Source organism: Harpia harpyja, chromosome 2 (assembly GCF_026419915.1).
Source record: "Harpia harpyja isolate bHarHar1 chromosome 2, bHarHar1 primary haplotype, whole genome shotgun sequence".
In the NCBI taxonomy this organism is placed as follows: domain Eukaryota; kingdom Metazoa; phylum Chordata; class Aves; order Accipitriformes; family Accipitridae; genus Harpia; species Harpia harpyja.
Window position 1 is genome coordinate 53,854,298 of NC_068941.1, and position 17,820 is coordinate 53,872,117.

The window sequence follows — 17,820 nt, forward strand, 5'->3', positions numbered from 1 at the left end:
GGGGAACAAACGTGTATTAAGTGCATAAGCACTTGAGTAGTAAAGGACTGTATGCTTTTGTATTTCACCATTCAGCTACCTTACACCAAATGGGAAAAAAAAGAAAAGTAAAATGCATCAGTAATAAATTCCCGTTGCCTTCAGATTTGCAAGATTAAATATTTTAGTGATAATGCCATAGCTCCAGTGACATTTATGGGCTGATATACTTATCTGAAAGTCTGGATGTGTGTTAATTTACTTTTAGGAGAGCGTATTATATCCATAGTAGAAAAAAACTTTATGTAAACTTAATAACTGAAATCTCCCTGCTGCAACTTTCAGATTTGTGAAACAGCCAAACAGTGGAAATTGATTTAATTTGGGATGATGAGAATTGAAGAAAAAAAAAGAATTTATTGCTCTCTTTGTCTCCCCCTTTGTGAAAAACATAATACATAAGCCTACTGAACAGGAATGAAACTAGCACTGTCCAGAGACAAATACAGTCACTTCAGTTACTATACCATATGCACTTTTTTTCTGTGGTATGTTACTGCCTGTTTTTCTTCAAGAGGTTCTCCTTTTGTGTCCACCCATTGGATTAGTATATGTAAATAGTGCACACCTGCTCCTGCTTTCTGTGGTCTAGTATGTGGTGTTTGGATTTATTGTAGCTTTGTGATATGTGTTTGTTGTTTCAGAAGGGAAATGAAGTTTGGTGTTTAAAAGTCACTGCTAAAGCAGCACTACTTGCAGCAAAACTTTTTCCGAGATTGTTTCTTTATTCTCTCCCTGATTCAGTTAAAATTTTTTTTCTTCCCTCTTTGCAGTGTTCTCAAAATTTAATCTGGCTGTATGAAAGGGACTGTCAAAAAAGGAGTGAGCTTTTTTTACCCTTTCTATTCAGAAGCTGTTATTCCAGTCATCTTATTTGGATGGCCTTCAATTTGCAGTTTTCTTGATTTCTTTCTGATACAAAATGGCTTCAGGGCCACAAAGCTCCTTGATGTACTTTTTCTGAACACAATTTTGTATATGTTTAGCAGATTTCCTAATTGGTGCTTCAGCAACATGTAGGTGAAGAAAATGATAGTGTCTATATAGGCAGCATATAGAAGTGTAGGCCATTCCCTAAAATGTTTCTTCCAAAGTTTCCTCCATACATTTATCTTTGAAAAATTTGTAGGTTAATCTTTTTGTTATACGTACTTTTGTATTTACACTGCTTTATTATTCAGTTGTTACTCTCCCATTTTTAATAGAGCCTTATGATCCTGTTGTCTTGTCTTTTCTGGGAGCCAGTAGTAGTATGACTGTAAAACTAGAATTTCTTCAGCCTTGTTGTGCCTTTTCTTCAAGAATAGGGAAAAACTCTCTGTTGGCCTAATAATTTTTTTTTTTTTTTTAAGGAAAGAGTCTTATGGCTGGTGTCTTTCTCTGCATGTGTCCTATGTACATGAACTCAAGGCAGATAGGTTCATTTTTCATTCCTTGAGTGATTTTCACACTGGGCTTAACAAATGAGGAAACACTGAGTGTTCAGTAATAAATATTTACTCTAGTGGGAGTCAGGCTCAGCTCTTGGAAAGAGAGTGGGAGTACTCTTGATCGACTTCAAAGGGACTTGGATCGAGTTCTTTATGCTGTGCTGAAAAAACGGAGGTTTTTTTCTAAGTTCTCAATTCTGCAAGCACTTACAATGTGAGTTTAGTGCTGTTGATTTTCATGGACCTGTTCATGCAAGTGAATAACTTGGGTGAGGATGTGCTGTGTTGCAGGTTTGGACTTCAGAAGAGCAAGGTGTATGCCTTTTTTCATTTTGCTTGAGCTTGCTACTAGAGAAGCCATCTTTCCAAGTGTGAAGCTGTGCTTTGTCCTAAATATTGTTTGTGTAACCCCTTTGGGACTTGAAAGGTGAAGACCTTCTGCTAAAGTCAGGTATCTCAGCAAGAGCATTTGAAATCTGCTGAGAATTGCAAAGCAAGGTGTGCAACTTATATCCCTGTGATGAGGTGTGCTTTCAACATAGTCTTCCTGTATGCAAGAGCTCTGATTGCAAGGTATAGCTGGGCAGTCTTCTGGCTTCCACGTAAAGCTTTGTGTTTCTTCCAGTGTTCTTTTACATTTTAATTGGAAAGAGAAGGGAAGAGAGATGTACAGGTAAACTCATAATATTGTTTTACTTACGAATTTAAGTTAATAATATTGGTAAGTAGTTTCTGTTGATATTGAAATAGTGGCAATCAAACACCTTGAAATTGTACATTATGTTATTGTCAGGTATTTTTCAGCACTTCCAAGGAGCTGTTTTAGGACAAGATTATTTGTGGTAGAGGAGGACTGCAAAATGCAAGACAGCAAAAAGGCATGGTGACCCAATTGTAATTTCTTAAGAATGTCTGTCTCAAAGGGGATTTTCACTTTTCAAGTATCAGTGGACTTGCTCATACCAGAGATAGCCCTGGTTAGAACATGTGTCACCTCTTAAATTTAAGCTTGCTCCCTACATTGTTGTTAACTTGTGTGGCTGTAGGGGAGATAGCTTTGACTCATCTGAAGAACCATGTTAACCAAGTTAGTGGGAAGGGTAAGGAAAACGCTTTTTCCCACATTTCCAGTGTGAGTTGTTTCTCTGCCAAAAAACCTGGCAGGACAGAGTTTTCTTTTCAGCTTAGTGTTTTGACTCTGATGCAAAGCAAAAACTCTGAATAATAGAGACTTGGGTTATTGACTTCATTTAAATAATGCAAAAACCACGGATTAGTTTATTAGATTTAAGTGCTGCATTTTAAATTCAGGTTAAATGAATGATACTCTGTATAGAGAATGATCTACCTAGTCTGTCTTGCAGCACTATCAGAAAGGTAATAAATGTGGTTTTTTCCAGCGAAAAGGGGTACACTGATTCTAATGTCCTGGGTTTAGTTTCCTATGATTAACGGTTGCCAATGATTTTGAGTATTTATTTAAAGCTCAGCTCCAGGCCTATTTGGTCACTCTTGTTCACTATTGTTTAGTAGCTCTCCATTTTCAGAAATAGTTTACTCTTACTTTCTGGCCCTACGGGAGGTGTATGTGACTGTGTTTTATGTTCCTAAAGCCTTCTTCCATCCTTGAATGTGCACTTTTTGTGAATCTGGCATTAATTGGAGGGCATGGGTAAAGCTTTTCTTATTGGATCAGGTAATCGTTGAAATCTCTGGATGCTGGAAGATAGTACTGTTTTGTATTTAAGCCGTAGGAGGATGAGTAGTGAGATTATTGGAAATGGTCTGAGTGATTCAGATGGGATGGCAACTTAACCTAGGTTGACATCTGCCATGGTATCCAAGCTGAGTGCTCAGCTCTTTTTGAGGAACATAAGGGAAGCAGAGAGAAAGGACATGCAGTTTTATTTTCCTTCACTGTTGGACTTCTGCCGTCAGATGAAGTTTGCGAAGGTAAGCTCGCAGGAGCCCCAGCAGCTGTAGGAAGTGGAAGGTTTGCCATCTGTGGGCATCAATTTCAAGCATGATGCAAAGCAGTTCTTGAGGCAATGAGCAGTTTGGAGCAGCTGTGAGGGAGAGGAGAAACTTTCTAACTCCTTTCAGTCTGGATCTTTATACCTTAGTAAGTCTCCAAAAGTATTTATGGGGTTTTTATCAACCTAAAGCCAAGCATGTTCTGCAGCGTGTCTCGTTCTCTGGTCCGTTAGGGAATGTTGAGAGCTCTGATACTGCTGGATTTTTGCTGTTACTTCTGCCAGTCATTAGTCTCTGCTTGCTGCTCTTCTGTCTTGCTTGTTTTAAATCCTCTTGGGCTTGCAACCAAATATACTGATCTACTGCCATTCTTTTTTATCTTTTTTTTTTTTTATCAGTCATTTCTGGATTGAAAGGAGAGGATATGTTTAAGTTTGGTTTGTTTTTAACAGAACTGAGAGTCTGACACTTGTTCTTAGTGCTGTCTCTTATATAGGCAGGTTAACAATCAGCTTCTGATGACGCAGGTGAGTTTACTTGCAGGCAGGTCCTGAAATTAAAATAATGAAAAGGTGTCATAGCATTGCCTACCAATTTCAGGAATATTTTAAAATTTTAAAAGAATGTTGCATGAATTGCAAATGTTCAGTTATAGTTCAGTGGGGGCACTTTGGGGCCTGTAGTTTGGACATTTCTGCTACAATTTATTTTTAGGGATCTGTGGAATATCTGTTATCCTTAGGGATTTATAAGCTTTTTCAGAATTGAAGTTTTGTCAGGACTGCATGCGTTGATTACCTGCAGGCGTAACTTTGAAGTGGTAACTTTATTCTCACAGGAGACTGATCTCAGGAAATGAAATGTTTTTCAGACTCTGTCTCACTTATTTGTCCCTAACTCCTTAGTGGTGAGCAGACTTAGTTTTCCACATGGCCTTTTATCCATCATGTATTATTTAGAGATTTCTTGTCTTGTCATGCAACCCTTTCTGTTTCCTTCCATTGTATCCTATGTCATCTTCAGCTCTGCATTGTATTGTGCTTGACATTTAATTTTCTCAACCTTGTGTTAGATTGATGTTTCATATTTTGCTGTGAATCAGGCTGCTTTTACCTTTGGTAAGTGATTAAAATAAAAAATAGAAATTGCGTAGTCATAAGGGGAACAAGTTTGTGTTGTGTCCATGGGAGGTTTATATGACCAGTCATTCTGTACTATTTTTTTCCCTATTAAGCACATACAGTGAAAGAGAACAAGTTAATGTTAATAAAATTAATGATGACAATTCATTGTGCATGTTTTGTGATGCTCTGTTAAAAAGACAGAACACCCTACCTTTGTACGGTGAAAACTCATGTGGGAAGGAGGGTATAGCAGTAGACAATGCAGGAGTTTCTCTTTGATTGTCAAGCTGAGACTCTGCAGCTGAGGCATGAGCCTGTGCAGGTTTTTCTGGCTTGCCAGCAATTCAGTTTTCATAGCACATGGCTCTTTTGGCTTTGAAGTATAGGCTGTGGGTTCTTGTTGTCTTTTTAGCAGAGGAGGAGAGTGTGGAGATGTTCAGTAGACTGGGGTTGTGCATGTACCCTGAGAATGCATGTAGGCCTTTATTTGGATGGTAATATTAAAGATCCCAGCAGAGAATAATGCTGTAATTCTTACTGAGCAGAAATTTGAATGCTAACTTGCAAATTATTTGTTAGCTATACTGATGGGAATGAAAGTATTACCTGAGAAAAGTTTAATTTTCATATTCTTATCTATCTAGTATTATATGATATCTCAAGTGAAGGAAGTTATGACCTGATTATAAAGTTTCTATACTGCTACAGTTTTATGAGTTTTGAAGATGGTACATTTAAGATAGAAGATCCCCATATAATAAACACAGTTTACATGTTCCAGAACCTACTATGTTAGTGGAAATAAGATACGCTGATATTATAAAATTGTTATTGAGATAATGATGCTTAACATAATAGGATTAACATGCTTTAAGTATGTTGATTTTTAAATTGGTAGTTATGGTATCCCTTAATATATGTAGATAAATGCTTAATGTGACACAAATACACTTGCTTTGTAATCTAAAATAGAACTACAGGTATTAATTAAAAATATTAACTCTTGTGAATAGAAGATTTATTTTTGCTTTCTAAGTTGTAGTAATACTTACGACTATAAGAAAACATCTATCCAGATCAGTTAAAGCTGAATTTATGGAGAGATCAGTGAAGTATTATTTGAAGCTGTGACTGTCGTCAAAGTCCAGTCTGATGTTAATGTTATGTTTTACAAAGAAAAGAAAGTTAATAGGGCAGCAGTGGGTGGAGCAAGTAGCTATGAATAACTGGAGAGTTCTTGTATGCTGAATTAGATGTCGTCTTTGCCTTTTAGATCAGTGATTAAACTGAGCGTCTCATGCACAGTGCCTATTTATATTGTGGGATCTGTCCAGAGCTCTTTTCTAGTTTTGTTGCAATTGAGTTAAGGTAATAGAAATAATTGTTAATTTTTCTCTGTTTCTGGCTTTAATTCCATGCCAGAGTAAGTCTGCGTGTGGGGTGTCTGTAGCATGTGCCTGGCTTTCTGCTGTTATGTTTTAAGAATTGCATTTGTTGACTGAGTGTTGCAGATGGATTTCTTGATAGTGGAAGGTACTCCTGTGTTGTTAGTGCTTTGCCATTTATTCAGTGTAGTTGTTGAAGCACTTTCTTTATTCTTTTTTATTTAACATTTATTGTTTTCTTCAAAACTAATTTTAAATTATTTAAATTGTTTAAACCAATAAATGACTAACTGAGTTTTGGATCTGCAGGAGATGAACCTAAGCCAAAATTTCAGGCTCAATGCCAACCTTGGGTTTTTTCCCCTGGGTCTTTCAGACTGTTGTTGTCTGCGTCTTAAATAATTCTCAGAAGTATCAAACAGTGAGTATTATTCAGAAGTCTCCAGGAAATACACACATCCTTTTTTCAGCCTGTAAAAAAAGTAAAAAATGGGGAAAACTTGAACTGTTTCAGGAAGCAGGCCTCCCTGTTTGCTAGCAACCTCATTCTTTGCATGTGCTTTCCAAATGTGCTCCACCCTTACCCCTTCAAGTCATTTTGTCAAGTCTTACTTAAGTTTCAGTCTGTTTGCTGCCATTCTTCAACAATAAACTCTACAGAGTAGAGCCTGATTTTTGGACTGTGATAGTGCAAGTCAGGACTAACAGGGAACACACAAGGTTTTAATCAGTATAAGAGGGCATCTAAGCTAGAGCTTTGAGCTGTGTTAAATCCATTTAAGAACATCTTTGGCTCAGTCAGGGTTATGCCAACTGTTTCATAAAATGTAGCACCATTTTCCTTTAGATGAGCGACATGAAGAAAAATGTGAAAACATTCAAGTCTAGGCTTTCTAGCTGAACCTGTTCTCTGCATACATCCTCCATCTGACTTGAGGCAGGGGTGGGATGAAAATCTAGTGAAATCTGCTGGATTTTTCATTCTCTCAGCTGTTAGAGCTGAGTTTGGACTGTGGATTTTCTGATATCCTTCTGTTACCACAGGTGCTGGTAAACCTGTGTTACTGGGTTGCTATTGTTGCTTTTAAGGTGTTTGTTGCTACATGGCAGGCAGCTCAGGGGTGCCTGTTAGTTTTTTAGGTTTTTTTTTCTAGTTAATTCATCATTATTGTTGTCACAGAAACAGATTTTTTTAAAAGCAAATCTAAGCTAACAGGACTTACAAACTTGCATTTAGCAGAATCAAGTCTTAAGACTGAAAGGAGTTTGAGCAGCTGTTTTAGAGAACACAACTTAAGGTCTGATACATTATCCATCACTAAATTAAATTCACAGTTCTCTGAAGGATCATTAAGAATCACAGAATAATTTGGGTTGGAAGGAATGTCTGGAGGGCATCTACTCCAGTCTCCTGCTCAGAGTGGGTCCAACTAGGTAAGGTTGCTCAGGGCTTTGTCCTGTTGAGTTTTGAGTATCTCCAAGGATGGAGACTCCACAGCCTCTCAGCTCCCCCATTCTGGTATTTGACCAGCCTCATAATTAAAATAGTTTTGTCTTGTAAGTGATGGGAATCTCCTGTGTTGCAACCTTGCCTCTTGTCCTGTGCATCTGCAAGAAGAGTCTGGCTCCCTCCTCTCTGTGTCTTCTTGTTCAGTAGTTGGAGACAGGGATAAGGTCTCCCCTGAACTGTTTTTCCTTGAGCCTGAACTAACCCAACTGACATCACTCCAATGCATTGAAACGTTCCTATTTATTCAAATGTTAGATTCTCATCTGTTCTTGAAAATTGTTTTTAAACAAAGTTGAAACCTTGTTTTTAAACAAGGTTTGTTTCTTGCTCTGTGCTTTTCTCTCAGGCTGTTCATAGTGGTGTATGCAATACCTGTATGAGTATGGAAAATTTCTCAGAAAATCCAATATACTGTGCATCTTCCTTTGGCCTTCAGTAATTAATTCGTGCAGCAGCAAAATCACCTTTGCTAGTGGTGGTACTCACTTCTTAGCTTTTATATTCTTTATGATTGGTTGTCTTACTTGAACTTCTCCATGCTAAACATTGATGTTACTCTTTTTTTAAAATATTAAAAGCCCAGTACCTTTTAGAAGTCAAACGTACCAACTGTAGAGGACACTCTCAATGAAACATATTCTTGCAAGCTGAAGTGTGAGTTTGTATCTTGGTGTTTAAGAGGCGGGATTTCCCTGAGGCAATAATAGTCTGCCTTGTTCTTAACATAAAAGGATCAGTTCCTGCTTTGTGGAATTGTGTAGACTGGATCCTAGTGTGGTGATGTGGAGCAAGCTATTTGCAACCATGGATCCCCTCCAAAGGCCTTTTTTTGTTTTGTTTTGTTTTTTTGTTCCCTCTGCTGTAAAGAAGTCCTGAACTGAGGCAGGTAGGGAGGCAAAAGTAAGAGTTCAACATTTGTAATTTTCTTATCTCAGCTTGTGGTTAAACTAGTTTTGAAAGGAGTAATTTGGCTAGCGCTTCATGAGAGGGCTTATTGATGCTTTAGGCCATAAAAAAAAAACTTCATGCAAACTATGTACAAATGAGAACTGTTGATGCCTAAGTTAGGGGCTTGAGGTTACTGACCTCTATGTAGGTATGACTCAGTTCAGCAGAAGGATTAGTCTTGTAGGATACCCAAGCTAGCGTGGGTGTTGAGGAAGATGGAGTATGTTGAGCACAGAGCTTCATTCAGGATTGTGGCCTCGTTTTTAGGAGCTCTTTCTTCACAGAAAGACCTGAGCGACTTTGCTTAATAGGGATTTCTGAATACCTTCCCCCTCCCCAAATGTACTTGGGGTGTTTAATGTCTCTGAGTGTGCGTCTTCTCTTTTTAAATTGGAGTGGTTATGAATCATCCTATTTCCTGCTGCAAATAAAGCAGAAAAATCCTGAAGTAATTGTGTGACTAGCATTAACGCAGCTTTGCATGGAGGAAGCACGACAACATTAGCAGTCAGAGGTGATGTATTAGAGCCTTACAAATATTGTTGTTAGGTGTTCTTCTAAACAGCAAAAATACTTTCTGCATCTGTTTAGGTGGATATGGCTTAAGCTTTTACCAGCATTGTGTTCAGGTAAAAGGGGGCCATGAAAATCTGTAGTGGTTCACTAATCAGATTATACTCTGTTCTTACCCCTCCTTAACTATAGTTCTGATAGTAAGAAGGGCTGCAAATGGAGGCAAACATGCTGAAATCTTGCTGCTCTTGCCACTGATAGTGTTGTGAAGGGGAGAAGGAAATGGCTGGAAGACCACAACCATGGTCTCAGAGTAGTGACTGGAAGAAGTCTAGGGAGTATTGCTGCACTCACCCAGAAGCTGGAACAAATTAACTGTGGGTGGAAGGAGGGCACTTGAGGCCTGGAAAGTATCCATAGAAATGCTGTGTGTTAGGTGTGAGGGAGTCTGAACAGCTTTATTCTGCTTTTGGGATAGTGCTTAGACTCCTTCATCTATGTCCCGTTAGACTTGCTTTATACTAGACTCTATGTGCGTGTATCTGCAGTAGAAAGAGAACATGTTACACCAAAATACACTATTAGCCTGCTAATTGACTGAAATAATGGCATACTACCTTTAAAAACATTAAAGAGTGTTTTTACTTAAATCCCCCTTAAAGTTTATACTGCTTGCTTATTCTCTATTTGGTGAATGTTTGAGGGATTGGGACGTTTCTGAAGCACTGTCTCCTCACCGAGGAGAGTCAGAGCTCCCATCAAGGGGAGTGAAGTAAGCTGAGTGGAGGTGGGGAGAATTCCGATTTCTGATTTGAATTACACTCCTTTCTATATAAGGGCAGCATGAATCACTGCTTTTTGTCTACACCCTGAAAAATGTTTCTGTCTGCCCACCTGTTTGGACAGTATAAGAGCTAATACTTGAAAATAGGCAAATGTTTGTATAGTACAGCAGCTTAAAATGCAGTGGCCAGAGATTTCTTTGAAGGAAGGAGCCCAAGAGAATGTGAACCAAAATTACTGTAGGAGATCTAAGGGCTTTGCTTTTATTTTAAAAGTGGTTCATGAGGCTAAATGAAGTCCATCATGACAGTAGGCTGTAAACATGTTATATTTGCTGTTGACCTATCTCTTGGAGATCTTAAAAGCTGGGAAAATACTGAATAGAAGAGTTCCAGTTGTTTTATTAAATGCATGCCCTATTCTCAATGCATTGAATTGCAAATGGATACAGCTCCCTTCTACCAAAAAACCCAACCTTAAGATAATTTAGCAAGTTGTACAGCGTATGATAAGCAACACTGGGTATTAATGTGTGTTTAATGAACGATGTATAATAACCTCATAGACAATTGACACTCATCTATTTTAATCATATGGGGTGACACTATTTGTATAAACCCCAAATTATTGGTACTAGCACCTTGAATTGCAGTTTTATTTCTTCTGTCATTTCTGGTTTATTCCTTCCTCTTATGATGAATGTTCTCTTTGAATTTCAGAGTAATTGGTCTGGAAGCTCCTATGATTCAGTCCAATCAAGGAGAGTGGTCATTTCTCACAACATGGATAAAGCACTGAAAGAAGGTGAGTCTTAACTTGGACAAAGGAGCATTAGACTCTGAATATCTCTTGTCCTCTTAGCAAACCATGACTGCACAATATTCCAGGATTTTAGAATATGACCCTGGTTTATTCCTTGATACAAAATAAAAGTGCAAGGTCTTGATTTTCCCAAGAGATCCACTGTAGTAAGTAATGTGTTGCTGTTTTTACAATTTAACTGATATTTCATCATTTTAGTGGCTGTTTTTTACAGAAATATATTGAAATAGAGTCCTTAATACTTGTGCATGAAACAAAGGGGTAACAGTTCAAAGATTCTTGATTGGTTTTTCCTGAACTAATAAATCCTGTAGACTCTTGCAAACAGTCTTCCCATTTAGTGCAATTCTTGCCATGAAGACTGAATCTAAAATCAACATTTGTATTTCTGGCTGATATAGTCTATGAAATCTGTGGATCACCAGTGTAGTCACTGGGCTTTAGATTGTAAAATGTGAACTATGATCATATGGATTTAAAATATCTTGTTTACAATTCTTTAAAATAAAGAATAACTACTACTCTGCATGCATTTTTTTCAACAGACTCCTGGTAATACAAAATATTGTAGAACTTGGGGATAGCATCAGAGTTTGAAGTAAAATTTTTTTTATTTGTTACTTGAAAGATTATGCTAGGTTGGAACTTAAAGAATGATTGGGGGTGAGGGGGGGGAACCTGGCTTGCATATTAAAAGGAGGAAACACATAAAGATTTATGTCCTGTAGCTTTTAAAATGTATTTATAAAATTTGATGCCATTTCAGTTTTTGTAAATATTTTATCTAATTTTGAATATTTTTTCCTTTAAGACTTCTTTGCAGCGCTGTTTTTTTTCCATATCTCTTTTCGCATCTGGAGAGTATATTTTAAAATTACTGTTGCTTTAAACAGGTTGGTTGATTTATGAAAACTTCTTGGGATGTGTAATGTTTTTAAAGTTATTTTTATGAATAGCTGTTAGCAGGATACGTAGCTAAAATATAAAATTAAAACACTTTACCTACTATGTCATGTTTCTGTCAAGGTGAACTATTATATCATAATTTGGTTTTAGACACCATTTTCATCTGCAATCTGTCAGATTATAGGATTCCTGATGACGTGAAAAAGATAGTGGAGTCCAAACATTACACGTATGAAACAAGCACTAACAAGTTATTAGCTGTATTCTCACATGTGTACTTTACATTTTGGATAACCTGCATTGGAGTTTGAAATTAAGCCTTGACATAATTGGCACAGAGTCAGAAGTAGTGGGGTTATCCTGAGACAGACAACAGGTATTGTGGAATACTGGGGGAAGATAGTTGGGTTACACTTCTCTCCTGTTACTTGCACTTAGGAGTAACTTGTGTCTGTAAAAAATAGGGGAGCTGTCTTCATCTAAGGTATTTATCCTGCAGATCATTCAGCTGGATGCATGAGTCCATCCTCACTCAGTAAGGCTGAAAGTAAGTTACCAATATTTAAGTGATTCATTTTTCAGAGTTGAGGAACTTCTGTTGTGACAGCTTACTTGCCTTTCTGCTATTTCTTTTCAGAGTAGCTTTTACCCTCCATTCTCACTCTGAATTTTGGAGAGCAAACTTGTCAGATGTGGTTGTATTTGTTCCAGGCCTAAGTGACTAATGAAGCCAACTTCTTTTCTGTTACACAGTTTGACAAGGATGCGACTGTACTTTTCACTCTACCACACATAGACTTAAGCAAGCTTTTTGGTTTTGGAAGGTGTCCAAGTCAACTGGAGTTTGAGATACTGAATGAATCCCCAAAAGAAACATTTTACTTTTTTTATTAAGTAAAATCAGTCTGTCTGAAAATAGACAGGACACATTACTTGCCCTGTGACAGTTCTGAAACTTGTAGTTGTCTTGATATTATGAATGCTTTTTTTAACAAGTTCATGGTTAAATAAAACTTCACTACTAATGGTACAAAAAATACTGTCTGTATTTCTGTTTCATTAGTGCTATATTCTAATGCTAATCAATCTTACACTGATGAGGATTAAAGTATTTGTAAATCCCAGGATTTTTTGCCAACTTCTTGCTGTCTAGATCTAATATGCTGTTCAACAAAATGCTTTTAAAAGTCTCATTCATTTTAGTTAGGAGACATTCAGTTCTCCTGAGATTTTAATCTTGGTGACCACTGCAGACTCCTACTGCCATTTGAGGTTTTGAGTAGGTGGTGTCAGCTTATCACAGTCGATGGTATTTTGCAGTGTGTTTTTAATCAGGTTTTACTTTCGTTACATTACCTTAGAGATGCAAGGATAACATTTTTGGAGGAACCAGCATCACCTAACTTCAGAAATGCTGTTGCTGGTTATAAAGAGACAGCCCTGTGGTTAATTCTGGCTTCTTCACCTGTTTTTCATCATCTGTGTAATTAAGTTTGCTTAGGGTTTACTGTTAGTTGCAGCCCTCAAGAATTGCGTGTTGACTGTTACTCAGTCATGCCATGCTTTTGCTGGTGTTACAGCCAGTCTGTGTGGACTTTTCTCTCTGGGTTTAGAGTGGCTCTCCATTACTGCAGCGTTCCCTGAGGTTCTGTGGTGTCTCTCGTTTGACCAGCTGTCACGGGCTTTACTGTGTTTTTCCTGATGTTCTCATCATAGTCCATTAGTGTAGTTGGAAGGATAGATATCAGTGATCATCCTTAGTTTTAATTCAAGGAGTCATGCACATTTCCATTTCAACCATTGGTCTTATTTCAATAAACTTAAAAACATTATAGTGCTTAGATAGTTTTCCCATGATGGTCATTGGCTGATAATAGTTGCCTGTGTCTTGGATAGTTTCTCATCTTGCCAAAGCCAGTGTAACAGAGTTGTTGGGAATTGTCTTTCTACGATGTTGGTCACTGTCCTGGTTTCAGCTGGGATAGAGTTAACTGTCTTCCTAGTAGCTGGTACAGTGCTATGTTTTGAGTTCAGTATGTGAAGAATGTTGATAACACTGATGTTTTCAGTTGTTGCTCAGTAGTGTTTAGACTAATGTCAAGGATTTTTCAGCTTCTCATGCCCAGCCAGTGAGAAAGCTGGAGGGGCACAAGAAGTTGGCACGGGACACAGCCGGGGCACCTGACCCAAACTGGCCAACGGTGTATTCCATACCATGTGACGTCCCATCCAGTTTAGGAACGGGGAAGTGGGGGGGGGCAGGGATTCACCGCTCGGGGACTGGCTGGGTGTCGGTTGGCGGGTGGTGAGCAATTGCACTGTGCATCATTTGTACATTCCAATCCTTTCATTATTGCTGTTGTCATTTTATTAGTGTTATCATTATCATTATTAGTTTCTTCTTTTCTGTTCTATTAAACCGTTCTTATCTCAACCCACGGGTTTTGCTTCTTTTCCCGATTTTCTCCCCCATCCCACTGAGTGGGTGGGAGTGAGTGAGCGGCTGCGTGGTGTTTAGTTGCTGGCTGGGGTTAAACCACGACAGTCACTAAGTGCCACCAAGAAGGAACTTCTGTATACGTTGGTTTACAGCTCAGTTCTAAATTTCTTTCCTATCTCCCGTTGACAACAGAGTAGTATAAAAGGACAGTGCTTCAGAGTGCTGCTTCATTCTTAATTATAGCATACTTACATAAGCTGTAGATACAAGGTGAGGGAAAGCTGTGAATTAGCCCTGCTGCTGTGTGGTGTGTTTTATGAAGTCTAAGTACTCAAAATCAGAACAAGTTTAGCATTATAAAAAGATTTTCCTTGCTGAATAAGGCAGAAGGAGAAGGCCTTTTAGTTGTAAACCCGAGTCCCTTTTTCAGCCAGTAGTACTTGAGTGACTAACGCAAAAATGTGTGTTTTCAGTCTTTTTCATGCTTTTTCTTGATAGAGTGGATAGGGTACTCCAGGGCATGGTTTAGGGGGCATGGTTAATGGTTGGACTTGATGATCTTGAAGGTCTTTTCCAACCGAAATGATTCTATGATTCTATGATTCTATGATTCTTGTTTGCCTTTCATTTATCTTACGCAAAGAAAAGATGACCCACTTTTACAAATACTTTTAGCCTTTTAACGCTTCCTGTTGCTTATCTGGTAACTTCATGTTTTCAGCCCACATCATATGGTAGTTTAGGAATATGTCTCTTGAGAGGCTGCGTTCAGTCAGACTCATGCTGCTGTCAGACAGCATACTGTTTGGGCTGAGGGCTGTAGCTGTCAGTAGATTTATCTGCCATGTGAGTAGCTGGTCTCCCAGGAACTGAATTTCATCTTCCATTTTTATTGCCCCATATCGTGTGGTCTTTTTGTTATTCTTCACAGTCAGTCTTTGTCTCTACTGCTTTAGTAGGGCCAGGAAAATAGGTCTCCATACTACTTACCTGCCTTACTGCATCATTTATGAGTAAGTAAAACAGCATGGGCCATACATAGTGCAAAAAAATCCCAGCAGAACTCCACTGGTGAGATCCTACTGCTGTGAAAATTGACTATTTATTCATATCCTGTGTTTCTTAGCTCTTAAAATATTTCATGCCAGACAGCCATCTCTTCTTTCATAGTGGCTTATCTTCCTTCAACCCTGTGTTGAACTTGTTGGAAGTATTTTGGGAATTTAATTAGATTCTACCTCTGGATCAGATTTTCCCTGTCTGTGTTGTTGTTGACCCCTTAGAAAAACTCTGTTAGGGATGTAAGGCAGGACTTCGCTTTAGAGAAGTTTTTTCCCAATCTATCTCATTTCCCAACTTAAGATCCACATGTTGACATTTAGAAAAATAATTTGCAGTAGCTTCTGCCACCCTCTATTTGAAAAGCTGTATTCTTTTTTTTTCCACAGGTCTCAAAAAATGAGTTGTTTGGGTCCAAAACATGAGCAAGACTTAATCTGAATTCATGTTCGCTCTGTTACTGGATTCAAACACTTGGAGCTAAGAACTCTTGGCAAAGGGTACATGGGGAAAACTATTTGAACAGAAATTTGTTTGATTTTTTTTTTTAATGCATTTCCTAGATCTTTTGAACATATTTTTTTTTCTCTATTGTTTATATATTTGGAAATTTCCAAGTTTTTTCTGCACATTTATAATAATTATTAAAGAAGCAAATGTCAAGGAAATTTTAATAAAAATAAACCGGACAATGTGGAATGGGAGACTGTCAGGGTGTGATCCCTTTTGTACAGGGGCTATCCATCTACGCACAATGGTAACATCTAGTCTTAAACATGTCAGTTTCATAGAGTTTGAATAATGTTGTAAAATGCAAGTAAACCAAGAAATGCTAGTGTTTTTCCAAGCACAAACTTTAACAAGAGAACTGAAATCTAGAAATCACTATTGCTAGTGACTGGGGCAGATTCCTAGTCACTATAGTCTGGGCATTTACACAGTGTTTTGCCAGCCTTTAACACCATGGTCTAAATAAAGATTTAGTGGGCATGAGAAACTTCAATAAATAAAGATAATATTAAGTATAAAACTTCATCATCTTAATTTGTATCGTATACCTAAAACATAATAAAATCTAGAATACATTAAGTGAATAATGGCCTTTATCTCTTTAAATTTAAAAATGAGTATCTTGGAAGTGATGGAGTTGCATATTCAGAGTATTTATTAGTAATTTTTAGGGTCTTCAATATAGGGGCTTTAATATTTTAGTTCGATTTTTGAGGATGAAGATAAGATGCTTTTTTTTTTTTTTGACTGAGTTGGCTTTTGGCAGGAGGGGAAAAGTAGTAGCTGTAACAAATAGCTGAGCATTTAACATTTACTTCTATAGAACAGTTCTTTGCCATGTACTTAACGGTGGTATAGTCTGCCATCTTTTTCCATTAAATTTTTGTTGAAAGTATTTTTCTTCAAGTATAGCTTATGATAACCATATCATACATGTTAAATCTAGTGTTGTAGTAGAGCATTATAATATTGCTTCTTCGCTGTTTGATGGTGGTTTCCTGTTGCAGGGTCTTAACACAATTCATACTGATGTTGCATTTCTGTTCTACAGATTGCGATGCTTGCTGTTGTAGAATAACTCAAGCCAGTGTTGTAGCTATACCTTCCCTTCTGTTGTTCATATGGTCACAGGAGAGTTTTGGATTTGACCATAACTTAAATGTAATGATTTTGTTCTCTCCAGTGCTTTCAGGAAAGGATATTTACTTCTTGTTTGAAACTTGGAAGGCTGTGTTTGCATTTGCATAGGGAGAATATTTCTGGTCTGGTTTTTATTGGTGCTTTGAGAAAATGGGTAGGCATTTAGTCCTTGTTATTCAGATTTCTGTGTTATTTTTCATGAAGTTGGGTGATGAATCTTAGGAGCATAAGAACTGTCTACTGTGAAGTTCTGCAAATGGCAGATTTGAAGCCGATCTGACCCACTGGCTCTTACGGTGCCACTGAACCTCTGAATGAATGAATGTGGAAGAAGGGGCAGCAGTTACTGTAGACTTTCATGGGGTTAGGAATGAAGGGTCTAGGGGGCTGTCCTCACGAACCTCCACACAAGCTTCTGGCTCTCTACTCCCAACACTCTTTTAGTTTGCAGTCTTTAAAAAAAGTAATTAAAGAGGCTCAACTTCACGCAGGAATGATTTTTAATCAGATTGTAACAACCGGGGACTTGGATCTTCTGAACTAGTTCAGAAAACCCAGTAGAGGTTTCTACAGTTTTGCACCAGACTCAATGCTGTCACTGCATCAGATTTGATCAGAAGAAATTTGTTTCATGTTTATAGCGGCTGAGTTAGTGGCAGTAAGGTATTGTCCTGAAAGTGTCTTCTGCTTTGCCTTTTATTCCTTTCTTGTCTTCTGATCAGTTGTTTTCAATGTTTTAGAGAACGTGCAGTGTAAAAATAACGAGAGTAGATGCAGGTATTGCAAAAGAAAAGAGTAACCAAGCTATAAGAAAAAGGTGGTTGCAGAAAGACGTGGGAAAAGTTGTGGAAAAATAGATAGTTAAAATGCGTATTGTGATGGGAGACTTAAGTAACAAACTTCAGTTTTCAAAATGCTGTTCCCAGTTGCTCTTTGGTGTATTGAGGGATTATTCCTCAGTTTGCTTATCAGAAGACCACTACCTTTTATAACTGTTTTTATCACTTTGTAGTATTTATGGGTGAGAGTTTTCAATGAAATATGATTTCTTCCTATTTTAGAAAAGTAATGATATTGGATATGTTTCAACGTTGGAAGTTCCTATCCTGCAATATGGCTCTGCATATTTTTTTTCTCTCCTGGGTCAGACAAAAGAATAAAAACTTCTATTTATTTATTTATTTTCTCAAAATTAATTTAGAAGCCTTGAAATGACTTAGCAAAAGGCTTTTAACTA

The 17,820-nt window shown here is 37.7% G+C and overlaps 1 protein-coding gene across 4 annotated transcripts in view; it reads left to right on the forward strand.

Moving 5' to 3' along the window:
* SNX25 (sorting nexin 25) overlaps positions 1-17,820 on the forward strand; it is a 92,860-nt gene that overhangs the window by 2,422 nt on the left and 72,618 nt on the right. For all 4 annotated transcript variants that reach the window (XR_008234106.1, XM_052779852.1, XM_052779850.1 and 1 more), the window contains exon 2: positions 10,426-10,510. Coding sequence is in view for 3 of the 4 variants with exons in the window: in XM_052779852.1 (XP_052635812.1) it covers positions 10,426-10,510 (85 nt within the window). In the remaining variant the exon portion in view is untranslated. The remainder of the gene's footprint in view (positions 1-10,425; positions 10,511-17,820) is intronic.